At 38.6% G+C, this 27,924-nt stretch overlaps 1 protein-coding gene across 2 annotated transcripts; it reads left to right on the top strand.

Moving 5' to 3' along the window:
• The first annotated feature begins 513 nt into the window (after positions 1-513).
• On the top strand, positions 514-27,850 carry LOC140947881 (phosphatidylinositol-3,5-bisphosphate 3-phosphatase MTMR2-like). 2 transcript variants are annotated; one of them, XM_073397093.1, is made up of 25 exons: positions 515-657; positions 894-1,146; positions 2,676-2,736; positions 3,507-3,598; positions 4,192-4,302; positions 5,208-5,279; positions 7,178-7,207; positions 8,406-8,489; positions 10,228-10,302; positions 12,008-12,082; positions 13,351-13,461; positions 14,575-14,655; positions 16,478-16,572; positions 17,549-17,642; positions 18,268-18,366; positions 18,685-18,744; positions 20,492-20,539; positions 21,175-21,267; positions 21,383-21,444; positions 22,508-22,559; positions 23,677-23,724; positions 24,861-24,908; positions 26,613-26,696; positions 26,788-26,835; positions 27,206-27,850. In XM_073397093.1, the coding sequence occupies exons 2-25, from the start codon at positions 1,027-1,029 to the stop codon at positions 27,335-27,337; spliced, it is 1,875 nt and encodes a 624-aa protein (XP_073253194.1). In that variant the 5' UTR covers positions 515-657; positions 894-1,026; the 3' UTR covers positions 27,338-27,850. The 2 variants fall into 2 exon arrangements, with proteins under 2 accessions (XP_073253195.1, XP_073253194.1); XM_073397094.1 differs by lacking the exon at positions 26,788-26,835 and having other exon boundaries at positions 514-657.
• Positions 27,851-27,924: the final 74 nt, after the last annotated feature.

The following is a 27,924-nucleotide window of genomic DNA, read 5'->3' as shown; positions in this document are numbered from 1 at the left end:
TAATTTCCCGTTTATCTGACGTCCATTTTGAATGATCTTTTGGGTGTTGTTTGGATGCGAGATTATGTTTTCATGTCAATTCCATTGTTCGAAAAAGGAAAATTTTATCAGAAAAGAATTTTACCACAGACCACGGAATACTAAATATAATTCCAAAGCAAAATGTTAAATGTTACCAATAATAGGAGAATTAACTCTCTTTAACACAATACATCACGTTTTTAAGGAGGAAATTAAGACAAAATTCGAAGGAAATACTCACTTTTAGCGTCTCAGCTGTCGCCATCGTTGAGAATTCGAACCTCGCTTCGGTGTTCTGCATCATGCCCAGTCCTCAAGTTTAAAGGGGTTGGTCGGCTGATGACGTAGAATAGAGCCACAAAACTGCAATATCTTCTGCCTTTTCTGTTCACGAATACTCCATGTATGAATATTTATGTGATTTCGAAGGATTTTTATCGATTCACATGTTAAACTCTCCTTCAATTTTCATTTCGCGTGACCAAGATGGCGGCCGAATCTTCGCCAATATACGTCATCAGTACCCAGATTTCCCGAGTTAACATTCCATAGCGAGGCAAGGCTGGGCTCAAATATCCAAGATGGCCGACGAACATCCTGGAAAGTTTGAAGTCCAGTCGGGTTGATTTCGCACAGGTAAGAAATGTAACGTTTTTGTCACTGGAAAACGCCATAGAATTGTATATATAGGCTTTGTATAGCTCTTTTTGAAAGAATACTTCGTGGCACCAAGCCTTATGGCGTTTTTCGCCAAGAAGGAAACGACACATAGGATTATCTGCAGTACAGAACTTTGCAGCGTCAACGGACGCATATCCTTGATCTCATACGTAAATGGACCTACTGCTGAGTTTTTATACTTCTTTATTTAGATCCTGAAGTCTGTTGTGTTCAGCAGTAAGTTTACACGCTCCTGGGAGAAGTGCACTGTTTTCAAAAGTTAGGAGTAGCGAGGAAGGAAAGAGAAAACAAGTCATAGAAGTTTCATGTGATGTACATGTAGCAATGGACAGCACCCAAATGAAAAGCGTCTCCCACAGCAAAACCTCTGAAGGAAGTGCCAGCCAGCACAGATCTCACTCACCAAACAATGATTTCTCCGAAGATGGTTACTCAGAAGACAAGGTGTGTTCCACAGGCACACTCCAAATAATATGTTCACACCACTTGTTCAAATTCGCTACATTTAGCCGGACAAAAACAGCCAAAAGGTCATGATACTACCACTGGTTTCCCCACAAAATGACATCTGAGAAACGATCACAGAAATTCCATACTCAACTGCATGATAATGCATCACCGTCCAGATCTGGGCAGTGCTACTGATTGGCTGAAGCAAATTTCTCCTGCAGCATGACCAATCAGAAGCACTATCCAGATCTTGGTAGTAACTCATCATTTATACAGAATTTCTGCATTTGTTTCTCAGACATTATTTGTATAGGTAATAGCATGATTTGTAGTGATATTTGGCATAAATACCACGAGTGATATTTCAAAATTGTTATACGTAATTTCGAGTGAAATTTGAGGCAATTTTGAAATATCAAGAGTGGTATTTATGCCAAATATCATGTACAAATCATGCTATTATTTGTTTATACTACTACCCGCAAAAGATTTGTAATTTTCACATGTAGGTATTTCAAATTAAGCTGAAATACCACTGCTCCAAGCCAATCAAATTGCAGAAATTTCTCCTGTAGTAGTATATAGGGGGAAAACCATGGTGGCATCGTGAAATATCAGCTGTCTTCTCAGGCAAAATGACAAAATTGGAAACTTGCTACAGTGTATGTAAAATGGCACATATCAACAGCCACTGTCATGTATGGAGAAAAAATACAACAACAGCAACACTTCAATTCCTTGGATCTAGCCTGCAAACACATACATGTATTTCGGGTTGTTGCTTCTCTCAGTTTTCAGGTGGAGAGAAGCAACAACTGGAAATACATCTGCCTTTGCAGGCTATAGATCTGGCTCATTGAATTTATTAATTTCATTCTGTAATTTCTTTAACTTCCAGACCCTTTTCTTTTCCTTGTATAACTGTGAGGATGTTATAAATAATTATGTTGTGTTACACGTAGACTGATGTATACCTTGTTATAGGAAATTAATGCTCCATGAAATTAACACTAATCGTTAAAATTTGCGTTTTTTAAGTCACGTTAATTTTGTTGAGCGTTAATTTCCACGGCGTTAATTAAGTGCAGCATTAATTTCCATGCTCTTAATTTCCAGTATTTTAACCCCAATTTTGGAACCTGTCCAGATATTCTTGACACCTAAAAAACATTAACTACTAGCTTTCTTTCTTTCCATTTACCCTTTATTTTTCATCTTTCACAAAAGCTAAGGAGTTCATCTTCATCGTTGTCGCTGTCAGAAGTGATGTTAGCTCAGTTTTGTTCAGTTTTGAATTTTTTTGCATCCAGTGTTGAAATAAATTTGTTCCAGTTGTCACCACCAACTGAGTCTTAATCGCATTAATTTCCTTTATTATGAAATTCTACCACCTCTTTCATGTTAATTTTCTTTTTGAAAGTCGTTTTCCATTAAATTTGCATTAATTTAAGTCACGTTAATTTCCAATACCTTAATTTCATGGCTCGTTAATAAGGTAGTGTATTTTGTCTGATGCTTATTAGGGTGACCCAAGTTCTCATGGTGACCTACGACTATTTGAAGGCGAGAAAATTCAAGCCAGTGGTAAGTGATAGTAGAGCTGTTATTGTTTTAGTCATGTTATACACTGTCAAGTAACATAAGTGTTTGCAGTGGAGTTTGTCATTTTATTATTTATATGTACAGCATACACTGTACATGTGATGATAGTTATTTGTTGACTAATGGGGTGGGAACAGCAAAATAAAATAAATAAAACAACAACAGCGACAACAACAGCTAATACCAACTAAGCATTAGTTTTAAAGATCTTCTTTTCTATTTATTTTTATGGTTTCAGTGTGCAAAGATAGCTATACAATAATATGTAGGAATAGTTCAGGCTATTGAATTTTGCTTCCAAGCTTGTGAATTCTGTTTTTAACTTGTCTGACAGGGCAAGTGAGGTTTTTAGGTTTTCAAATAACAAGAACTGTAGTCAATCCTGGTCATCAAAAATTTCTTCAGTCTAGTGAAAATGATTCTTGGTCTATTACATGCTACATGCCTAAATGGCAAGCTGTAAAACTGACTTTCTTTGCACCCTGTTTAGTGTGATATTTGATGACTGACTGATCAGTGATTGACTGATTAGTCCAGGGATGTCGCTAAGAGCCGGCTGCCTGCTAATTTCTCCAGCTGAACGATGTGTGAGAATGTTAGAGATGCAGATGAGTAAAACAGCTGGCTAGAATAACAAAAAAGCCTGCTTATCATTTTGTTAGCTACATCCCTGTTAGTCACACAACTACAATGTGGCTTTTAGCATCAAAAGTTATTTATTTTCTCTTGACTTTCTGCTCATTTATTCTCAGCAAAAGAAGTCACTTTTCTCTGTCCATTCAGTGGGGCTGTGCGTGGTCTCCTTCAAATTACAAACTACAGACTGCACTTCAAGGCTGATGAGGTAAGGTTTATTTGAATACATGTAATATATAATACTTGTGCAGTATATAAGTGTATACAGTCTGTAGGTGTACTTTTTAAGTGTGTAGCTGTACCTTTGTTGATCAGGATTGAACTGTTGTTACATAAGTTCTTAATGAAAGGCTAATGTGTACAGTAGCTGAGCTTTATGGCATGCATACTTTGTAACACCTGTACTAGTACTACAGTACATATACAGTGTATTTAGGTTGTGGCATTATAGCGCTAGCAAAGAATATATTATTTTTATAGTGTATAGGAAATATTAAATTCATTAATTAACATATATGTTACAGGTCAAAATTAGATTCAGGTCAAAATAATATTTTTTAACCTAGGTTAATTCAAACTTTCCTTTGTCTCCTAGCCCTAATTATTCGTGAAAGAGGGACAGGCAACAAAGGAAATTGAGATTTGAATCAACCTAGAATCAACCAAGTGTAAAGGGAACTGTTTTGTTTTTGACGTAAAAACAGTGTTGAACATTGAACACTCCGGAAATGATATTCATGCATGGCCATGACCTTTCTTATTTATTTCAAATTTGTAATAATTACATGTATTTAATTTTAGGATCCACCTTTCACAGTAGAAGTGCCTCTTTGTACTATTTATCGTGTAGAAAAGATTGGTGGAACAACAAGCCGAGGGGAAAATGCTTATGGCCTAGAGCTGTTTTGTAAGGTACATGTACTTCATAAGGACCATCCTAACAAATAAATGTTGCAATTTTTACCTGCAATACAAAAGTTACCTAATAGAGCGGTTTTCACTTGACTGTCGAAAGGGATTGGTTTTGGTTTTGGTTTTGGTTTTGGTTTTACTACGCCCTTTGGTTGGCTAGTGTAATTACTTTGGTTTTGGTTTTACGACAGTCAAGTGAAAACCGCTCTAATAATGTAGACTTAGCTGTTCCTTTTTTTAGGGGTTGGTAATGTATGAAGGAAAAAGCCAAAGATAAAAAATTTAATAATTGAACCACATCAAAGGCAACCCTCAGTAACTTCTTTTTTTGTTCAATAAGATACATGTATAAAAATAATGATCGACATGTTGATTGGTCTTAACTGTACTGGTAATCAAAAATCAATATGGCAGGTGTTGTTACTTCTGATTTGACTAAAACGTGCAGGTACAGTGTGTGGAGATCAATAAGACTTAACCATTCGCCCCTAAAAATGTTGCTGAAAAAAGTGTTTTGAAGCTAGTTGAGCAGTTTTCTGGTCACTGTCATGCTATAAGAGCTAAATCTTACCACAAAGCCGTTTACAGGTTGTAGACTTTGCTGCCTCCTGATCCAGATGCAAAATAATACACCACTGTAGCTTGCGAAGTTCGGGAATGCGTTGATGGCAAAATTTCCGAGATCAGTCTTGACTTTTACTTTTCACTTTCTCTCCTTCCCTCTTGTTTTGCTTTTCTTGCCTTGTGTTTTACATATTATGTAGTAGGCTTCAATATGGTGGGAAATGTTTTTGAGAAAGCTTAGGAAACATTTCTGACGTAATTTTCCTGTTCATTGCTAAATAGAATTAAACAGGATCAGTTCAGCAAAATTTTAAATACTGTTTTTATCATTTTGCTTTCAGGACATGAGAAACCTACGTTTTGCCCACAAACAAGAGAATCACTCCAGGCGAATAGTGTATGACAAGCTTATGGTAACAAATACATTTACTACTGAATGCAGATTATTGTTTTTAATTGCTTATGCTTATTGAGTATAGAAGTAATATTATTTACAAGCAGTACATGTATGTACATGCTACAGTACTTTCTTTGCTTTGTCCAACTTACTTTGAAGACATCACTGGGTTACTGGTACAAAGAATGGATCGAAGCCAAAGTCAAGTGCACATTATACATTTGTACTTTGAAACTCCCTACAAAATACAAAACCTTTATTATTACTTTGTTACATTATGAAACTTTAGCGATTGTATATATTTTTTAAAGAATAAATTACTATAAGAGCATTATTTATTGCAAAACAAAAAAGGAGGCTTATAAATTCCTTCGTCAAGGTAAATGGGAGAATTAAAACTTTTTTTGGAGTAGCCTCTTCCATGCTCTAAGATGGTAGGGTTAATGTCGTGGAAACTAGCAAGATCAACCCAAAATGTTAAAGTTTATGCTTTGCAAAATTAGTTGGTCTCATGCAGGACCAGTCTTCAATATCTTCTGCCAAAACTTGCCGCTGCACTGATTCCTTTGTGATTCTTTTGTGATGAGAATCATGTAGTGCACGATGCTATTCTTCAATCCTGTCACGCAGGAAAAGAGACGCCACTGGTACATGTAACTTACTTTTGAGTGGTAATCATCATCATTATGTCTCTCATACTAGTAGGTGCATGCATAAAGCGGTCTGACCAACACCTTCTGTCTCATGCAAGTGCTTTGGCTACCTCCCATCTCTTCCACCCTGCTGTGTTTTGCTCTTTCTCCTCAGTCCTTCTCCAAGTGCATGTGGTTGTGGTCTTCTTCTCGCCGTCCGACCTTCTGGGGTGCACCCTAATTCTGTAAAGCAGTCATTCACACCCTCCCTCCTAAGTACAATGTATGTGTCCTAGCGTGGACTCACTTATCCCTAGCACTTCATTCCCATACTCTTTCATCTCCATAGCTACATGTACTTGCCCTACCCTTGTTGCCTCTGCCATGGTCCTCACATTCCAGTAACTGAGCATGGGGCCTATTGGCCTTTGGGTGTCCCACTGGCTTTGTTCAAAGAGCGTCATTACAGCCCCGGCAGTGACACCCCCTGTTAGTATTTCTATGCCCACCCCCCCCCCCCCCCAACCTGGAGGACCAGGGGGTCACTCTTTGTGTGGTCTCTACCCTTTGACCTTTTCAGCATGGGTGGCCCTGCCAGGAGTACAAGACTCCAGTCGGCATACATGTAGCCCTGGGGGTCATTGAGACTAGTAAATTGCCCGACCATGATAAGGTGGTGTTCTCATTCAGAGCAGACTTTGGAGTGGTACTCGTACGTACAGTACAACTGTAATTGCATGCTCTGAAAAAAGATCCTCAAAATTAAATTTCTTTCTTGTACAGTGCAATGACATTCCAGAAATATTTGTCTAGTGTTCATGGTCTTCTGAGTTTCACAACAGTAATTAGGTTTTTGAAAAGCATTTCACTATAATTAGTAATTAGGTTATTGTTAAAATTATGAGTAATAATTTATAATTATTTTATATCATTGAAAAGTGAACTGTGGCATCAATCATTATTTTAAGAAATTTGACAATGCTTATTTCTAGTTAACATGACATGTTTCTGGCAGGTTTTTTTTCTCTTCTGGCTTCACCAGTTTAAAAATAAAATAATGGCTTTCTCAAGCATGAAAAATAAAAAAAATAAAATGGGATAATACTATTTCAACTGATAAAGGCAGGACAACTGTGGAAACATTTGTTAACTTGCATTGAAATTTACTGTATAAATAACGAAGATGTTGTCAGTTCCCTGAGAATAATCTTACTCCTTCTGCTTGCCAGCCCATTATTTGATTTACATGTATCATTAATTATCATGCTTTTGTTTTGTTTAGGTGTATGCTTTTCCTGCTACAAATTCAAGGGTAAGCAGGGTTTTTTTGGTTTTTGTTATGATGTGTACATGTAAAACCACCATTTACATGTACTTGGTTTTAATGCAACCTTTAGTACAACTGGCATGCAAAAGCGTTCCATGACCCTAGCTTGCCAAAAAATAATTATATTACACCAGTAGAGAAAGAAATGACGTGGTGCTCATTGGAATATTGGGTGCCTTCCATTTACCAAGCAAATTTGGGTTGGGATGTCAATGGAACATGTTCCATACATTCAACTGGAAAATTTCCAGGCCTACAGCTGCAAGTGGAAGTTTGAAAATGTATAGCCGTGTTTTCCCATTGGAAACTATTCTGGTGGAAATGCATGTTCCATTTACGAGTTTCACAAGGATTCACTAGTCTCAGGCTGTTCATGGTGATATCAGAGCCACCATCTCAGATTTTAGCAACAGCTGGGAATGAATGGAACTTGTGTCAATGGAACTACATTCTTCACCTAATGGGCCTTTCAATCAAAGTTTCTGAAAGTGTTTGGTAAATGGAAAATGCCTACTTTACATAAAAAACTAGTCAATGTTATTCTGCTTTTCATTCTACCTGATGTCTTGGACAATAATATTACAATAATAACTGATAATGAATTGTCTACTTAGATACACTGAGATGCTAATTAGAGCTTCATGTATTGAACTTTTTTACATCAGAACCAGCTTTATTTGTGCCAATATTTTTATTAACTTTTTCTGATTCTAATTTACATTCAAGCCAGGTCAAACGTACCCCTCAATAATTCATTAATGAATTTATTATTTGAAAAATATATCCATTGGTAGGTGTTGATTTCAGGTTCATCTCTGCATTCCTGTATGTGTAATGAGCAATGAATTCATTTGCAAGGTAGTTATGAAATTTCTAACAGCTCAGTTTTCTTGAATTTGATGTACTGTAAATGTCTTAAAAGCAATCTTGTCTACTCAAAGATATTTCAATCTGACCAAAAACAGAGAAGTTATCATAAAAAATTCCCTGCTCATTATTCCTGTAGGAATGCACATTTGAATTTGAATTTGGCAGCAACTAATGGCAAATCAAATTCAACTTCTGAATAATGAATTCATTAGTGACTGTAAACTGATAACTTTGTGCAGGTGTGGTACGTACGAATCTAAGTAACCAAAGTAGAAACTACATAACAGTGGGTATTCTTAATTGTGTTTTCCAGCCTTTCTTTGCTTACACTTACAAAGAGAGATTTGAAGTCAATGGTTGGGACATCTATGATCCAGAAAAGGAATTTCTAAGACAGGTATAGTGTACATGTATAAAAGATGACTGCTAACAGAAGATATGTGATAAATTAATGGGTAAATTGTGACAAGTTTTGTGGCCTAGAAACAGTGTCATAAGGCAGATAAAATGGTAACGTCACAAATTTAAAGTTACAGTGTAGTTTGAAACTGCAACAGTGAAGAAGACAACCGCTTAGATAAGCGCTTAGAACAGCGATGTATAAGCGCTATATAAATTCCATTATTATTATTATTATTATTATTATTATTATTATTATTATTATTATTATTATTATTATTAACCCCAGTTACAATAGTGAAATATCAATCTGGACATGGCTTCCTCTGTTTTTTTTTTTCATTTCATTCATTTATTTTTGCCATTGACGACATACAAATACAACAACAATATACAGAAATTTATAATAAATTAAATATAATATACACTATTCTAACTAAATTATGTACAAAAATTGTTAGTGACAAGGAAGCCTATATAGAAGCCGGGGGCTTATAAACTATAGGCTTCCAGGAACTATAGGGTAAACCATGCAAGTTAAGGGTACTGAATGAAAATTTGGATTAATTTTTAAAAGTGAAGAAAAGAAAAGAGAAAAAAGAAAAAGAAGAAAAAAAGGGGGATATAGCTCAACAAGTACAGCTACACACAAATAATAAATGCAGTTGACTCCCGATAACTCGAACCCTCGCTAACTCGAACCTCGCGCTAACTCGAACCAAAATCGATTTCCCCTGGATTTCCGTCATACATTTACTGTAATTTTACCCTCGGTAACTCGAACCCTCAATAACTCGAAACTCCCGCTAACTCGAAGTAATTTTTGTTTCCCCTCAGATCATTTCTAAATAATTTTACCCTCGATAACTCGAACCATGTTTTGAGCCCTTAAAAAGTTGGGAAAAAACAGTGTACTGCCTCCGAAGCATTGAATTTTGAATTTCCCATTGAAGTGTTGTAGGCATATAGTTTACTAGTGGATCGATGGTGGAGGCTGATGTTGTTTGTCACAAATCTAACGTGAAATAGCTTTACTTCTCAAACAGTAAAATGCATGCTCTATTTAGGCAACGTTTTGTTACTTTATGTTCTGATTTATAATCTAAAAGTATCTTTCAATTTCCACTCAACATTTCTACAATTAAATGTGATTAAAATGCTCACTGTGCAGTAAAAACGGTTTTTTTTCCTTACTCCCGGCTCTTTTCTTCGAGCTTCCGATAACTCGAACTCCCGATAACTCGAACCTTTTTCGATTTCACTTGAGGGTTCGAGTTATTGGGAGTCAACTGTGTAATAACGTTGTTGCCTTGAGATAACGATTAAAACTTTTATTTAAAACAAAATTTCATCTTTTGTGAGAGCACAGCAAAACAGGTCCGTACACATTAACACCAACAATCAATGTCCAATGCAAGGTTTTTGTTTGTTTGTTTGTGTTTTAGACCATAAACATGCATACATGTACCCAATAAACCAAGAAAGGCGTTTCAAAAAAACTGAACAGTAAAATTTGCAAATGTCAAAACTAGAGGGTATAACGTTATTATTGTCATTTGTGGGTTGTCTGAGCCAAATCATCTAGTCTTTGTCAGCAAATTAAATGTGAACGTTTCTCTCTTACATGCATGTATAATGTCTGTCAATTGTTTTAAGGAACATCATTTTCTTCACTACCTCTAGTCATAGCACTGCATACATAAGTCTGATATATGCACATGTTTTTTTTTTTCCAGAATGTTCCCAATGAGTGTTGGCAGATCACCAGAATCAACGAGAAATTTGAGTTTTGTGAAACATATCCTGCTCTGGTATGTTTCTCCATTCTTTTTCATACTGTTTTAAGCTCTAATCATAACTATAACAAAATTCTCAAATCTGATTGGTTCTCAACTGCCCTGATTTCAGCCTTAATAGGACAGTTTAATAGGACAGTACGCGTCATGCCTAAGTAATTGGACAGTACGCGCCATCACGCGCGCGCTTAAATGGCTTTTTTTTTCATTGCTAGCGGAAAAATCTTAGAATTTCTTGTGTTTTGATTTAAAAAGAGCCCTATATATCACAAATTTTGTTAAAGTTATGATTAATTGGTAACAGAACTTCGTGTCATCCAATTCGGTCTGTAATCATACTCGTGATTAAACAAATCGGACTCCCGCTACGCGGTCGTCCGATTTTGTTAATCACTCGTATGATTACAGACCGAATTGGACTCCACTCAGTCCTGTTACCATTACTTATATGTACAGCTGTGGGTCCAGTCCATAGTAGACTGAGACCAGGCTCTGCTGTGGGGGAAAAAAATGGCAAAAAAACGGAGTGAAACGGGATAGAAAAAATTGGAGGGCCGAGCGGTGGACTGAGGAGAGGGAAAGGGCGGTCTTCTGCTCCCTAGAATATTTTTTTTCGCCGATTTTTTTTGCCTTTTTCCCCAAATGCAGAGCCTGGTCACAGGCCGCATTTTTTTTTACACAAATCGACCTTCTGTCCATACGAAACCAGTGAATCCGCTCACCAAAACGTCTCTCCAGATTGGTTTATTAAAGTTCCCTCCACACGAATTCAGGTTAACAAATATGTGGTTTGAAAAATGTCCAGACTGTCATGTAAAAGTGATGTACATGTAAGTTATCTGTTTGTTTCATAATGGAATCCGACAAGCACCAGTTATAATTGAAGAGTTCCCTAGAAAAGGGCGCTTGTAACGACCTAGTAAACAAGCACCCGTTTTTTAGGAAACCCTTCAGTTATTAGACAATTATTGGTGCAAGTAGCATAGTATCTTTTATTAAAAAACTGAATCATTGAATAATGCAATTCTAGGGCTCTGATTGGCTTAGCCATCATGGTGCATGTATATGAGCCATTTTACCATGCTCTCCAAATATGGTAACTGTACGCGTCTGCTTAAAACTAAAAACAAGCTGAAAATCCAATCGGTTGTTTTTAGAAATGAAGTCGGGAAGAATTCTCCATATTTTGTGGGCGTTTTTAATAAAATAATCATTCCACTCGTGCTTGTTGGATCAGGATATGAGATGATTTTAACCAACTCGGCGCTACGTGCCTCGTTTGCTATCTACAATCTCATACCCAACGCGCACGCGTGGAATAATAGATTGTGGATGATGATGATGTCTTTTACAGTGGAACCCCATACTTTTGTACAAAGGGCCAAGGGACTGGCAAACAGACATGTACATTATATCTATTATATGTTCGCTACGATGAATTTCGTTATATCGACGTTTCGGTATTTTGCTTCAACTGGGGTAAAAATTTAGTTTGCGATACCGACTTCGATATATGGGCGTATATCGAGGTTCCACTGTACATCTAATAGGCCACAATCGTTGTGGTTGACATTTGTCAATTCCTAGAGTAAACCCTGCTTACAGGTTTTTTGGAAAGTCTCCTGTTAGAGGAAATAATGTCTATGTATCGGTATACGGTGTACTCATACTGTACATGTTTCTTCTGTTTGAAATTTTTAGTATTACGTTTGTGTTTTAGCTTGTAGTGCCGGCTTCTGTTACAGATGAGGATTTGAAAAAAGTAGCAGTGTTCCGCAGCAGAGAAAGAATTCCAGTGAGTTATGTTTATCTTTTGCAGCTCAAGCTGGACTTATTGGCGTGTTAAGAAATGCTAAAAAGAAGGAGCTTAAGCAACGAGGATGAAGACGGTGGCGAAAACGTCTCTTAAAGAGCATATTCGCAGTATTTCAAAGTTTGTCGCTCTTATTCATATTTCTTTTCTGCAGTCCTCGTTGCCGTTCTTGTCGTAGTTGCTTAAGCTCCCGAGTTTCTCGTTCTTACAATAGAAGTCCGGTTTAAACTGAGAAATATAAACCCTTTAAAAAACTGTTCACTCCCAGAGTGAATGGAGTCGTGTGAGATGGTTCTAACTTTAGAGTCTGTAGATGAAATCCTATGGTGTTGCCATTCAAATGAAACCTCTTCAGCACTACTTTCTCATGGTACTATTTATTTAGTAGGTGGTTCTAACTTTTGAGTCTGTGGATGAAATCCTATGGTGTTGCCATTCAAATGAAATTTCTTGAGCATTGTTTCCACTTTTTTGTTTATTTTTTTCCATATTAATTTTGCAAATTGAAGTTTGAAAATTTTGTCGAGTTTTGACTTTCGCCTCTTCTAAAAGTAAAAGTGTTAACCCTACTAGCCTTAATTGACCAGCATCCATTTTCTTCCTGTAATTCCTGTAATAACGTTGAGTACACACTGTAAGCGCTGAAAACGAGGTCATAAAGCCGTAAGAATCGAGGTACATCAATTTATGTATATGATCACTTAGGCCGATTGGCAGACGGTCACTAAAAGTTCGTCAGGTTGAAGTTGCTAAACTGCCAACTCTAAAACCGTGTTCATGTGATAGTTTAAGGGGATGTTCACACTTAGTGCCCGGGAACCAGTGCCTAGGTACCGACACAAAATGTTGTTATGTTCAAACCTTGAGTACCCGGAGAAAAAAAAAACCGATGTACCCACAGGGACCTGCCGCCCACTTCTCTGCCTGAGTAGAAGGACTCGACCTTGTACTCGGGCACCGCACCCGAATTCTGGCTTGGGTCCTTGAAAAAAGGGTGTGTTTACATTAACGTCAAGCGAGTACCGAACTCGGGCACCGTTGCCGTACGCAAAGTATGAACGCTGCCTAAGAGCTTCAAACATGTCCAGGCAACTCCAAGGGAATTTTCAGAGAAGCAAACGCTGTCATTGGTTTTCAAGTAGTGATAAATGTTGGGGACACAGTACCTTTCCTTGCTACAGAATAAAGATTAATGGAAGCTGGGTCGTGTGACACCTCACACGTTGTTTTCTCTTTTTATCACTTTCTAGGTTCTCTCATGGCTTCACCCAAAGAACTCAGCCTCCATCACTCGTGCCAGTCAGCCCAATGCTGGACTTGTGGGAAAAACTAGAAATAAGGATGATGAACGTTATTTTCAGGTGTGCTGTTTTAACCTTATTGCCAACAATTTTAAATCTTTATCGGAGGATAAAGGATAGTTAGGACAGTTTACCCTTAAGTATGGTCAATTTACATGGACGGTTTCGTCGCGAACCAAGAGCGACCATTCTAAAGCGATCTGTCTTCAGTTTTGTGTTTTATCAAAATTATAGTTTTTAAATGTTATCATATAATGTAAAGAGAACGGTTTTCGGTCAAGTCGCCCGAAAGTCATCTTGCTCGAAGTTATGTCGCCGAAAATTTTATCATGCTCAACGACATCCTAACATCCCTGTTTCTCATTTATCGCGCTTCTTTCTTCTCATCAAGGCTTAAAGTACGAGTTATATTACACATTTATCGCGCTTGTTTCATCTTATTGTCAATGTGGCTCAAAGAATGAGATATATTACTGACACATTCTTGATGCTCTATTTAACTCTATTTCTTTGTGTATTAAACCTGATAAAATTTCTGGCGACATAACAGTCTGGTTTCGAGTGACATACGGTCGACCGAGAAAACTTCGGGGGGACTTGAACAAACTTTGTTATTTTCTCATAAGCGACATTTGGTCTTCTTCTAAGTTATCGATCGTAGGGCTGGTGAAGGGCTGGTGCTCGAAACGTCAGCTTCTTTGATAAGCCTAACTTGTGGAGAAAATCGAAGGCGCTTTGATACGTGTTCATTGAGGCCGATCTCACTTACAGTAAAGAATAACCCGAAGTGAACAACTCACTCTCTCATGACACGGCGCTTTCACGAACCGGTTTGGTTTTAGACACATTTCAGGGCACTTGTGCTGCGAAAATGGAAGCTCCGCTCCGTCTATGATAGGATTCGAAATATAAAGTATTAAGGAAAGCTGAATGTCAATACAAGGTCGAAAATGTCATTTTCAAGTCCGTAAGTTTTGTTAACTGTTTTGTAGGACTTGAAGATATCTAAATTCGCGCCAAAATCGCTCTAAAAATAGACTGGTCGGTGAAAACGCTGTGACAAGAGTACGTGGAAGTTGCTCGCTCCTGTTTATGGGCTCCTGATAAAGTTCTTTTTGTTGTACAGTTATTGTCTCAAGTGGCCCTTACTGTTTATGTTGTCCATCTTTGCAGGCCATTTTGGATGCCAATGCAAGAGGCCATAAGTTGTTGATCATGGATGCGAGACCTAAAATTAATGCTCTGGCAAATCAGGTAAAAAAAAGATTAACTTTTGGCAATAAAATTTATTGATCTTGCATGTTGTAGATGACCATGTGCTTGTTAAGAAGTGACGGGTGGGACTGAGTACATTGAGCTGGGTTGACTTACTTTGCCGAGATGTCTTTCACCCTGGTATAACTTGAAGCGCGCCAGCCCAGAGTCGCTATGTTGATAGATAGATGTTGATAGCCGTGTTATTCGCTGTCCTCTTGCTGGTTCCGCCCAATGAGCGCGATTACTCTGGAAATTTCCGGCCCTAAAGGCACTAAGCGGGCTTGCTCGGTTTTCATGTACTAACGTAGTTGGTCTTTGTTCCGTTTAATTGCTGGTTTGCACGTGACGTCACGGCGGCCATGTTGGCGGTCAAGAACAGAAGCATTTCTCTCCTCTGGGAACCAAACTTTATTTTAATGTAAATTCTCCTCGAAAAGAATCTATTGTATTGACTTCCAACATGGCCGCCTTGTCACGTGGTTGCAAAAACCAAGAATAGGCCATTCCCAAGTTGCCTCAAGCCTCTGTTTCAAAGCGAGGCTAAGTGCGAAGCCATTGATATGAAATGCATGCAAGTAAAATTCATTTTCACAAGAAAGGTTTTGTTCTTAGCCTCGCTTTAAAAGGGAGAGTTTTTGGAACCCGGAAGTGGCCAGTGAACTAACCGAATTCTCGGCAAAGCGAGCCAGCTGGACAAACCGGATCCCTATGGGACCGGCACTAAGTTCGTCCTGGAGAGGTGTCCTTCTCATAGAGAGTAAAAACAAAAGGACTCTAGAAAGGAAGGCACCAACTCCAGATGTCCGTTTTAGGCAGATTTACATTGCGAGAGAGTTGACTCAAAAAGGCAGGTCTAAAGGAGGTCTAAAAATTTGGGGAATTTTTATTTTTATTTTGACAACATTTTGAAAACAGCTGTTTAACTTAAACTCGTGACCAGCCCTAAAAGGATATGGAGACATAGTTATTTGACTAGATTCAAATTGACTTTGGTCGTAGATTTACCCGGCCAACTGTCGAACTTTTCATGAGACGAAACAAATGTAGTGTTAAGTTCATGAAAAGTTCAACGTCTGGATTAGTTTTAACTTAAAAGTTCGTCTGAATGCGGTTGGATCGTTCAACACGTTCTATCCGTCTGCTTCAGACGGATAGAACGTGTGAAGATCGTCTCCGGGACCAACGTCGATCTTCACATGTGACGAACTAAACTATTAAATCAAAAATTTGCGTGATAATGTATACCGTGTAGCACAAAATTTTGCGGGAGTTTATTTTTGCGGATTGGCGATTTTTTGTCCTTTGCGGGAGCTAATTTTTGCGATTAGGACAGTTTTTCTTGCAGGGAATTAATTTTTGCAATTTTCAGAAAGCACCCAGTACTCAGTATTGATAATCTTTCGGTTTTTATCAAGTACGTGCAATAGAAATACATATTTTCAAACAATACTACGGTACGCATACCCTATGTAAAACTAGTAATTTATCGTATGGATGAAAGAGGCAAGTTGCAATTGAACAGACACGATTTCCTAGTACTGTAAATTATGTAGCGAATTTAAGTTACAGAATGTTTACTCTGGATTGAATTTTGCGGGGAAAATGTTTAAAGCTCGGGAGAATGTATTACTGATCTGATTCAGTTAATTGGTTCGACGCATCCTAAGTTCAACGTGTGACCCAACAGACGATCTTAACTTAATTTAGGTCGACCCAAATTAGAGTTTGGCTCAGGCCTTATATGTTTTAGTAAAAGCAGACATGATGAGCAGCCAGTCAGTAGAACATATGATTATTTTGATTTTGTTTTTACTGTTAGGCTTTAAAAGGAGGAGGCTACGAAATGCAGGAGAATTATCAAAACACAGAGCTTGTTTTCTTAGACATTGCAAATATTCACGTCATGAGAGAAAGGTATGTGTAGCCAGAGGCCGCCATTGAAATCAGTTTACTTTTGTGTCTGTGGGTGAAAGTTTACTGAAACCATTCAAATAAAAAGCACTGAAGCAGTTCGTTCTTGCGGTTTTATAAGGTGTAACCAATAAGAATATGAATGTGGTGCTTTTCCCTGAGCTTGCCTACGGAAGGTTACTTTAAAATTAAGGTACAGCATAAAACGGGCGACAAAAACGCGCAACTTGTTTTGCGACTTTGCTCTAAACGAGTTGAATAGCGATGTTGCGCGTTTTACCACCCCGTAATAAAAACCTTGCAACCTTATTTGTTGCAAGGCAGCTTCGAACGTGGGTGGTAAAACGCGCAACATCGCTATTCACCTCGTTTTGCTGCAAAGTCGCAAAACAAGTTGCACGTTTTTGTTGCCCGTTTTATACTGTACCTTAAATTTAAAGTAACCTTCCGTAGACAAGCTCAGGGAAAAGCACCACATCCACATTCATATCATATATGCTAGTGTCCAACAAAGCCTTGTAGGTGAAGGAACGTGCATTTGTGCAAACGTGAGTCCGATGACATGCATGGTATGATGTAGAGGCGTGATGGCCAATGGTCTTGTAGTACCTTGGGCTTGCCACAATGTTGTTTTATTAAATTATTTTTGACTTTACGCAGAAGCATTCCGCTTTACGTTATTGGTCGTCTTACTGCCGGGGGGGGAGGGGGGGGTAGCCGATTGAGAAATACTAGCAACTGATATGTCAAAGCTTTGTGAGCCCCCCCTTTTGTTGTAACATAGGGCCGTAATGTAACCCGTGCGTTGGCCGTCCGCGAAATGCTTTCATCTTTTGTTCTTCGAACTGGAATGCAACTTTGTGACAATCTCTTCCGCGGGTTTTTAGAGAGTATAAAAGTAGACTGATTTTTCCTGGCGATCTCCAGGTATCTTACACTTACATTTATCGCCGGCTATGTCTTCTCTTTATATTTTTAGCCTGCGTAAACTGAAGGATATTTGCTTTCCAACAATTGATGATGTTCGCTGGCTGACAAATCTGGAAGGAACTCATTGGCTTGAACACATCAAGGTATTAAAACTAACGTGATACTTGTAAATCGTGCCTCGAGATACCAAGAATAACCTTTGAAGATTTGTTTGCCTTTTGTTACGTCTTACATTTTTTGCGGTAAATTATAACTTGCATGCCTTAAGTAGGGTTCATACAGAGTCTTGAATTCTTGAAAAAGTCTTGAAATTTGCCCTGCAATTTTCCAGACCTGGAAAAAGCCTGGAAAATGGAGATAAAGTCTGGAAAAATGGTTAAAAGTCTTGAGGTTTTTTTTCAAAGCTACAACAAGTAATACTTTTTTCGTTTTGGTCAAATCTTATTCAATCTGGCCGGTTTGTTTGCTGCGCATCATGAAAAAAAGCTTTGTTCCTGCGTTTCTTATAAGGTCTCTATTGATCACCTATTTGATAACCTCGAGTCTGGAAAAAGAAATAATTGTTTTTGAAAAAAGTCTGGAAAAAGTCTTGAATTTTAGATCCGAAAGTCTGTACGAACCCAGCTTAAATGCTTTTCATCTTCTTGGAGCGGTGATATTAAAAAATTTCGTAACAACCACGTAAGGAATTTCATGTGGTTCTTTTTTACCGCGGCATATATTGAGCATTTCAGTCATGCGGTTCTTACATACAATACTAATTTTCAGGTCATTCTCGCTGGTGCGGTTAAGATAGCTGATGCCGTGGACAGATGTCGAACCTCTGTAGTTGTACATTGTAGCGATGGATGGGATAGAACATCACAGGTAAGCATACATGCCTCAATCTTGTACAGTGACTTGTATGAAATTGCCACCTCAAGTCTCGTTTTATTGTGTGTGTCATAGGGGCAGAATGCGGGAAGGTTTTCTTTTCACTGAACAGATAAAAACGACATACAAACATTTTTAAATTTGGTAAGAGTACCCTATAACTTTGAAAAGGGCGAGACGCATTCCCTCGTTTTTCACCAGGAGCGGCGAGTTATAAGGTGTCGTTACCGTGATAAAAGTGAATTATTATACCAATAACCGCCTATTTTTGCTTTTTTATGCATGTATATATTTTTTCTTTTGTCTCTTCAGCTCACTGCACTGGCAATGCTTTTACTCGACCCTTATTACCGAACCATTAGAGGATTTGAGGTGATTTTTAGCAAAACGAAATAAGCGGGCTTGCTGATGAGTACGATCCTCTATTAAAGAAAATGAATAATACGATGAACCTGCCGTAAGCGACCACCCAAAATTAGTGGTGCCTGGGTGCCCAGTAAACCTAGGCGTGCAAGTTGTTGTGGAAGAATTAAAGATAGAAGAGACCGTTAAATTCTAAAGGAGGAAGAGGTGTTCTCAATAGGGAGCTCAAACAACCACGAGGGCGACGGCAACGAGGACGGGAAAAAAGCAATAGGTTTAGATTGACAAAACAACAACTTTGCACGTGCATCACGCTTTTTGTACATTTCCTTTCCGTCGCTGTACGACTACAACGTGAAAGTGCCTAATTGCACGTTTTGTCGTGAACACAAGACAACAACTTTCTTTTTCTTTTCCTGAACTTTGATACAGTCTTTTAGAATTCAACTCCCAAAAAAAAAATGCCAACATTTGACGAATTTAACGAGATGGAATAAGCGCGATAAAGTTTGAAGCGGTGCGAATTCACTTTTTATGTGACGTTTTCGTAGCCGTCGCCGTCGTTGTTGCTTCAAATATTAAGCGGTGCGGGCTCGTGAACCAGCGCCATTTTGGCGGGAAAACTTGGTAGCCGTTATCACTCTACTGCGGGTTTTAGTCGCGGAAGCAAGTTATCGATTGCTTATCAAATATTGGAAGTTTTGTCATTTTTGCGCTCCGGACTGTGGGGGGGGGGGGGGGGGGGTACTCCCTTATATAAGCTATATAGGTATGTGCCGCCCCACCGGGTAGGGTTTTTGCGCCGTTTTGGTCTGAAAACGGGTATACACTGATATGGTTTCGGGAGAACTACGGGAGTGTATGAACGTATTTATCGTTTTAATTCCAAATGAGTAAGAAAAAAAGAGAAATATACGAATTCGAAACGAATTTGAGGAATTATGTTTGTTTGCGCTCTAATTTAAGTAATGCTAACATAATTTCTGCCTAAAGGCCAGGTCTGAAAACGGGTATGGATTTTAGAGGTCTGGACTGAAAACGGATATGGAAAATGACATTTTTTTGGCTGAAATAGGGTGGGTCAGGACTTGGCGAACCGAGCGGCACACCCCCCACCAATAATTCCCAGGAGTACCCTCCCCCCCCGGGGGCTCGAGAGAGGGCTTAACCTCGTTCAATTGAAGCTAAGGGTCTGCCGACAAAGAGAGATGATATGTACCACTGTCTACATCTAGTCAGTACTAGGGAGCTTAGGCAACGACAACGGCAGCGAAAATGTTACGCAAAATGTGAATTCGCGCTGTTTCAAACTTCATCGCTCTTATTCCAACTCTTTTTAATTTGTGAAATGTTGGCAATTTGTATTTAAGTTCACAAAGATAGAAAGAAAATCGTTTTCTTGTGTTTTAAGCGGTTATTTTTATGTTTATGTTAATTTAACTGGCTTTTTGTTGTTTCCTAATTTGGCTGAATTTCGTGACACAGCTCCTTTAAAGGGTAAAATTAGGAAGTTTCACGTAGCTTAAGGTCCCTACTGAAAAGTTTAATACTCTGGCACTCACTAGTCACTCACATTCACTAGTCGGAACGTTGCACAAAAATTGTTATATCAAATAATACTTGCTAACTTTACAACTACAGCCTTCTGTTTTAGTTATTTGATAGTGGTTTTCAAAATATTTTTAACCAAATATAGATGTTTTTCGCTCCTGTCATATCTGGTCTTGTGTTTTTAAGGATCTCTCTTCTTTTGAAGGTGCTTATCGAAAAAGAATGGACAAGTTTTGGGCACAAATTTCAGCAGGTAAAGAGATGACTAACTAAGCCAGCTTTTGTTTGCGAAGCCACGCCCAATTTGGGCCTTCAGTAATCATCATATGTCGCAACGAAATCCTCTTGCTAGTTACAGTACAGTTACAGTACATTAACAGTATTTACGGATGAAAGTGGATTAAGACCGTTTCCACACTAACCACCATTTCAAAACGCATGTGTCTTGGCCTTGGTTCCACACTATCGATCATGACCAAAACAATAACTTTCGAAAACGCTCTCGACACGGGGAAATTTTTGAAAAATAATGTAGGTCTGTCGCTTTAGCGTACTCAGGAAAGAACGAAAATTATACTGAAACGCTGTCGTCATAGTCACTGGTGTATGACGTGTTTGAGCATTGGGACAAGGCGAGAGTATCGTGCACACGTCCGGGAATAGCTTGGGGACAGAAATTTATCACCAAATATTTGTGTTCATCAGCGGTCGCAAACAATGCGAAACCTCCTGCCGGTATGGAGGCGAAGCCATGGAGTTTCAGTGACACAAAACGGAGATTTTTGAAAACACATCAGTGCGGACAGGGCCTGAGTCGGGCGAGAAATTAAAATTTCTCATTCTCACGATTTGGTTTTTATTAAATACGCCGTGCTTTTATTCCTGTAGCGGTACGGTCATGGAGACAAGAATCACGCTGATGATCAGCGCTCGCCAGTGTTCCTCCAGTTTATTGACTGTGTATGGCAAGTCACCAGACAGGTAGGATTCATTACTGTTTCGTGGTTTCTTCTTTTTTGTGAGAAGAGCTTTTATCTTCTTGTTTATGTATGCCGGCTAATTTGGAGCCTATATGTTCATTTCTCTTTCCTTTCAGTTTCCTTGTGCTTTTGAGTTCAATGAGAATTTCTTGATAACCGTGCTCGACCATCTTACTAGGTATGATAAAATATGGAGTGTGAAGTAATTCAATAAAAGTAACGAATAACGCTTTTACGTTGTGCAGTGTATGGAGCTTGGCCTATCCTGGATAAATTAAAAGACCGTTCAGACAGGGGAAAATAAACTTTTTGGCTTCTGTGAACGGTCTCATTGGTGAAGGGGACAGATCTGTGGGTTCAGTTTTTACTTCATTGAATTTCGTTTATCTATTATTATCATCTTCATCATCATCATCATCAGTATTCTTGGTGTGAACCCTAATCCACCCGTTTGAATTTGATTTAGTATTATATTGTTTCTTTAATTTTATTAGGAGGGTATTTCTGTATGCGTATTTTGACTCAAATCTCCTGTCTCTCAAATATTAGGAACCTTAAGATCCGAGGACGGCGATGGCAGCGAAAGCTTCGCGTAAAAAGTGAATTTGCGTTCTGTTGGTCTTCATTGCGATTATTCTTGACCAATTCAGTTATGTTGTCAATTGTAGGCGAACTGGAGTTGAATTCCTAAGAACAACGTCCAAGTTCAGAATGAGAAAGAAAATTTCGTGGTCGCTTGTTTACGCTCTCCACAAAACGTAAAATTAGGAATTTTCACAGCGTAGTCGAGCAGTCACGGAAAAAAAGTGCGTTGTACGTGTTGTTTTGCTAACTAAACCTATTGCTGTTTTGATGTTCTCGTTGCCGTCGCCGTCTTCGTATCCTAAGGTCCTTAATGTTAAGCGGACAGTCTTCCTCGGCCCGTTCGAAGTTGACCAACGCTTCAAAGGAGGCGGATCGTTTTGTCACAGAAAACAGCGCACATAAGGCTCCTTACTCCATCTTTTGTAAGACAAGATCTTTTCTGTTCTGAAGATCCGTCGAGGATAATCTTTCTGCCTTGCAGTAATGGGCAAAATAAAATATCTGAGATTTCATGATTTATCTGCTTCCCTTCCGCTTTTGGTCTTATCGTTCGTACAGTTTTGGATGTTTCTTGTGACTCAGGAGGTAATGATTTTTTTCAGTATTTTATATTTCGTAATCTTGATAAACTTGTGTGCTGCTTTGTTTTTTTGCAGTTGCCTGTTCGGCACTTTTCTATACAACTCTGAGCAGCAACGAGTTAAAGAGGTAAGTGTTTCGGTTGCATAAACTAGTAAAGCATGATAGCGGGAAAAAAAATAGAGCACCAAGATGTTTTGTATTAGTAAAATCCAACTAGTGGTCTATTATCAATGCTGCGTTCTGATTGGTTGAGCTACTACTAGGCTATATGTTATAGCCCACTAGTAGCGAAAAGCACCGGTTTTAAAAACCAAAACAATGGCGGCTGAATAGCGTTTTGCTAGCTAAAGTTCTTTTTGTCTCGATATTTTTGACTAACTAGTTGGATTTTACTAAAACAATTATTCCTCTCGCCCTCATGGCCTCTGAGTCAATAGAAGGCCTCATGGGCTGTTGACTCAGAGTCCATTCGGGCTCGAGGAATAATTGTTAATTATAACAGTCTCGGGCGATAACATTCTCATGACCTCAAAGATTTTTAGACAGTGGTTCAATGACCGCTGAGTTCTATATGAAAGCTACCCGTTAATAAAGTATGAGTCCCAAATCCGCGAGATGCTGCTCCTTAAGGCTCTGTTCACCCTACTGGATAGCTTTTGCGCATGAAAACCATACCTTTAGGGCTTCCAGGGTTCGTACGCACCTTGAAAGTCCTTGAATTTTAAAATAAAAATTCAAGGCCTTGAAAGTGCTTGAAAATTGCAGTCGGTGCTAGAGAGTCCTTGAACTTCGGCGCTAACTTTATCCAACCCAGATTCTCAAGTGTCTAATAGGAGTAAACACAGAAAGACCTTCAGGCTAAAATTGCTCTTGTTGTGAAAGAACCAAGAAGACAGACTCAAGGCTCTTTTTTGCACTGAGGAGTCCTTGAAAAATGGGAAATATGTCCTTGAAAGTCCTTGAAATGTCCTTGAATTTTTTGTTCAAAAGAGGGTACGAACCCTGGGCTTCTGTTAACACCCAAGGAAGATGATTTCGGCGCGATTTCTGCAACGTAGCAAAGCTGAACCGCGCCGCGCCGGGGTGGAGAATCACATATCGGATAGGTGTTCATGCTATACCGGACAACTTATCCGGTGTAGTGTCAACATACCCTTGATCAAAACGTGTATCTATCTGTTTTGTGGTCAACTAGGTGATATCATGTAACTTTTTTAGTGATATTTTTTTTCTCTTCTTTCAGGATGTAAGAGTGAAGACTGTTTCTCTATGGTCATACATCAACACTCGAGTATGTCCCCTTCTTGATGTTTGTTTTGGTTTTCCTTTTTAATTACCTTGTTTGCAGTAAGACCAATCATAAGGCATTCATCATAAGAACACTTCTTGATCAGATGCGTGCCGTAAAATTGAAACAAACTTCACTTACTCTGGCCAATCACAGCAGAGCAAATATTCCAAGCAACCAATCAAAACACAGCGCAAATTGCATGCAGCAGGCGCCACCTAAGCGCAGGAAAGCACGCAGGGAAATCACTGTTGGTTTCAATTACACTTCTAATAGAGGGGCGAAGTGTGACGTCACGTTACCAAGGTGGCACTATTTCTGGATGACAACAAAAGCAACGACGACTGCGACGGTAAGGAGAACGGGAAAAAAATAATATGTCTATGTTAACAAACATCGGTTTGCCGTCATCCAAAAATTGTGCTACCTTGGCAACGTGACGTAACTCTTTATAGAGTGTTTTCACTCACGTGGCCAGCATATATGCAAATTTATTGTAACAAAAGAAAGCGTTGTATAAGAAAAGAGTTCAACTCTTAAGGGACTGGTTTAGGACACCAACATGGCCGCCGTTTCATTGTTTTGGGACACCAATATGGCCGCCGTGACGTCATTTGAAAACACTCTATTGGTTGAGGAAATGGCGCGGTTTTTGTAAAAACAAAAATCCAATTACAAGCGGATTCATTGCATAGCCAAATCAAGTGCTTACCTAGTTCCTACACAACGATTACAAAAAGAAAACGCTCTCCCTGCTCCCGATTGTCCCAAGGTAAATCTCATTGCCACCGATCTAAGGCCTACTCTGGGGCCTTAAGTCGCCGTAACTAGCCGCTGTAAATATGTCATCCTATTTTTGTAACTAGTACGTAATTAAGTTGTATTATTCTTCTTTTTTCCTGTATCCTAGTTTACACTGTAGTTTATTTTTGTAAAATCGCGTCATCTTTTCCCAATGTTATGTCTACTTAAACTAATCTAGGGAGAGCCTGGACCTGGTATAAGTCCCAAGCTTCCAGTTCAGGCTTCCCAATCAACGTAACAATTGATTTCTTTTGTCGTGTTCTGTGGTTTGTTTTTGTTATTTTCACTGAATAATCTTTTTCACCATTGTATAATTTTTCATTTAATTTTTGCAGGCGATGGAGTTCAGTAACCCTCTATACGCTCCACACCTTCACCAACATGTACGTATCCTGAGTTGGTTGACGTTTACTTTTTCAACCTGCAAAGGTTTTCTGTCAAAACCGGAAAGATAATGGCTTTCCTGCATGAACCAGAAGTCATTTCTCGATGAACTTTGTTGGTTTTTGAGGGCCCATTTTTTGTCTTTAAGTTTCAGTTTATTTATTATTGCCAAAAAAAATATATATATACAGACATTCAATATACCACAAAAATGATAGTTAAAGATTAAAGAGATTTAGAAGTGTTTTTCTGGCGAGGAAACTCAAATTGAAACCTTGGGGCATATTAGATGAGCTGCCGCCCCCTAACCTAAGACTATAAATATAATAAGTAAATAGGCCGCGAAATAATACTGAAATATAATTAGGATAAAATGCAAGCAAAACATGCAAAAGGGCAAGAAACAAATATTATTTGCAACTGGTGAATCACTAGCCTCTCACGCAGGCGTTTTTAGGGGAGCTGGTGCTCCCCTAAAACTACCTGTGTGGGAGGTTAGTGAATTAGCTAAGGATAAATTTTTTCAAAGAGATGGTAGAAGCATTTTGTATATTGTTATTCAGTGAATTGAAAAATTTAGGACCCTGAAATCTTATACCAAAAAGTGTTGGTCATCAGTAATATTGTCTCTCTAGACTCGTAGCCCTTTGCTGTTTATTTGTTTTTAGATCGCGAGAAAATTGGAAACAAGAATATTGAGTGCGCGATGTGACACGTGGGCGAAGTTTAAAAAAAAGCCATTTTCCGCTTCAGAATGTCTTGATTCCTTGTATATAAAACCAGCGTCAGGAATTTAAAATGGATATCCAAAAGATTTCAGAAATCTCAGTGCTAAGCACTGGTGTTCAGTCTGTCGAGCGAAACATTTTGCCGGGGCGGATATTTTTTTCCACTTGCCCCATCCTATAATACACCTCTCCCCACCCAGTCTATTCTCGCATCCAGTCCTTTAACGATAGGGATCTTAAGCAACGACGACGGCGACGACAAGGAGAACGGCAAAAAAGCAATTGGTTTAGATTGGCAAAACAACAACTTTGCACGTGCATCACGCTTCTTTGTACATTTCTTTGCCGTCGCTGCACGACTACAACGTGAAAGTGCCTAATTTCACGTTTTGTCGAGGACGTGAACACAATCGATACAGTCTTTTAGAATTCAACTCCAGAAAATTTGCCAACATTTGACGATTTGAACGAGATGGAATAAGCGCGATAAAGTTTGAAGCAGCACGAATTCACTTTTTATGTGACGTTTTCGTAACCGTCGCTGTCGTTGTTGCTTAAGGTCAATTTCATCGCGGATGGATCCGTGACTGTTGTTTTCAGCTGTTAATGCACAATACGTTCGCCAAATGTTAGGTCCATTGCTTACAATGGCCTCATACCAAGATCCCAAAACAACCTTCAGTTTGCCCGAGAAGCTAATTTACCTTGAGAGAATGTGTTCACAATCTTTTGTAAGGCATGAAAATAGTTCCCTCAAAACTATTTGGAACGTCAAAGCCCGATAGACGTTCGTTTTGGCTGAACGCGACAAGGAGATATTTTCAATAGGGGACCTAAGAAAGTACGAAATAGGATGAAAAAGGTCTGAACGGTAATGCACTTGTTTGGGCTGAGAAAATTATGATTAATAGTTTTAAAGAGAGAAAGAATCCTTTATCGACGTTGTAAACTTTCATCTCTTTTTGTTGTCACCAGGTGTTATTTCCAGTAGCAAGTATGAGAAGACTTGATCTGTGGACTCGTTATTATATTCGCTGGAATCCTACAATGCAACCTCAGGTATGTGACATCTCTGTCTGTAGTGCATGCATGTGAACTGTTGAAAAGTTTGATTTTGAAAGCAGTTGTTGGTTTTTGTTTGGTTTTGCAGGAATCAGAGGAACAGAGAAGTCGAGAATTGCACTTTCTTTGCGAACAGGTACCCAAAGAATATCCCAGTATTGGAAGAAATTTCATACCTTTTTCTGCAATTGGCAAATGTATATTTCGCCGGCTCTTTTCATGAACAGTTTAGACATTTTTTTTTTCTTTTTTTGTAATAATTTTAAATAGAGTGCAGTCTCTGAGAAAACTTACTTTCATTTCTTGCTAATCGTTATTTTTACAAATGAGTCCTTTCACAGCTGAAGATCACCTTTTTACAGTGAGACAGAAGGGGGTGGGGGGTGGGGGTTGGTTACCATTCAATAAGGTATGGATTTTCTGTAGCCGTGAAAACCATTTCCATCCCCGTCCACGTTGTCTTTGTTTCAAGCTTAACTCTTCTTCACAAATTGGTTACTTTTCAGCTGCGTCAAAAGTGCGAAGAACTGGAACGAGAGATCCTGGCTCGTTCATCAGTGGAAGTGCCCACCACACCAGATTCCATGTCCGTTAAAAGCAACCAATCACAACAGTGGGCTCAGTCTTCGGCCGTGTGAATACTACTTGAAATGATCAAAGAGACTATATACAAGTCTCTGTGGACTCCACCGCGGCCTAGCATGTTTAAATGTGCTTTAGTTTAGCCACGTTTTAATCCCCTATATGGAACATTTTGAACAAAAACTTTTATTCGACATGCCTGCTTCATGTCCAAAAATACTCAGAAAAATATAAAGAATTCTTTCTGAGTAAGAAATTATTTTGAAGATAGTATGGAAACGTGGACTTCAGACTGATCAGTCAATGTTATGTTGAAAAACTTCGTTTATGTAAACTAGCTTTCATTTGTTCAGAGATTATTGAACTTTGTTATAGATAAATGGGTAGAAAGAATGCTAATTAACATATAATGTCATTTTACATTCATTTGGTCAGGAAATCTTGCTTTTAACAGATATATAGATTACGAATTTTGACGTTGAACTGCTTCTACGATATATAATTATATGATTCTGTATTTGTGCAAAAGTAATTAAATAAAGTTGCCTTCTTTGAAGATTTCCCTCAAATATCAGACTCAGCTACACTTTCTCAGTCTTCTTAAGCTAAAAAAGTAAAAATAAATCAGTTGCAAATATTCTTA

The sequence above is a fragment of the Porites lutea genome, chromosome 9 (assembly GCF_958299795.1).
Source record: "Porites lutea chromosome 9, jaPorLute2.1, whole genome shotgun sequence".
Taxonomy (NCBI): Eukaryota; Metazoa; Cnidaria; class Anthozoa; order Scleractinia; family Poritidae; genus Porites; species Porites lutea.
This window is presented reverse-complemented; position numbering and strand designations above follow the sequence as displayed.

Coding starts and splice junctions, on each gene's coding strand:
- LOC140947881 (XM_073397093.1), top strand. CDS start 1,027: ATGGACAGCACCCAAATGAAAAGCGTCTCCCACAGCAAAACCTCTGAA. Junction 21,268..21,382: donor TATGGCAAGTCACCAGACAG/GTAGGATTCATT, acceptor CTTTCCTTTCAG/TTTCCTTGTGCTTTTGAGTT. Junction 26,697..26,787: donor ATCCTACAATGCAACCTCAG/GTATGTGACATC, acceptor TTGGTTTTGCAG/GAATCAGAGGAACAGAGAAG.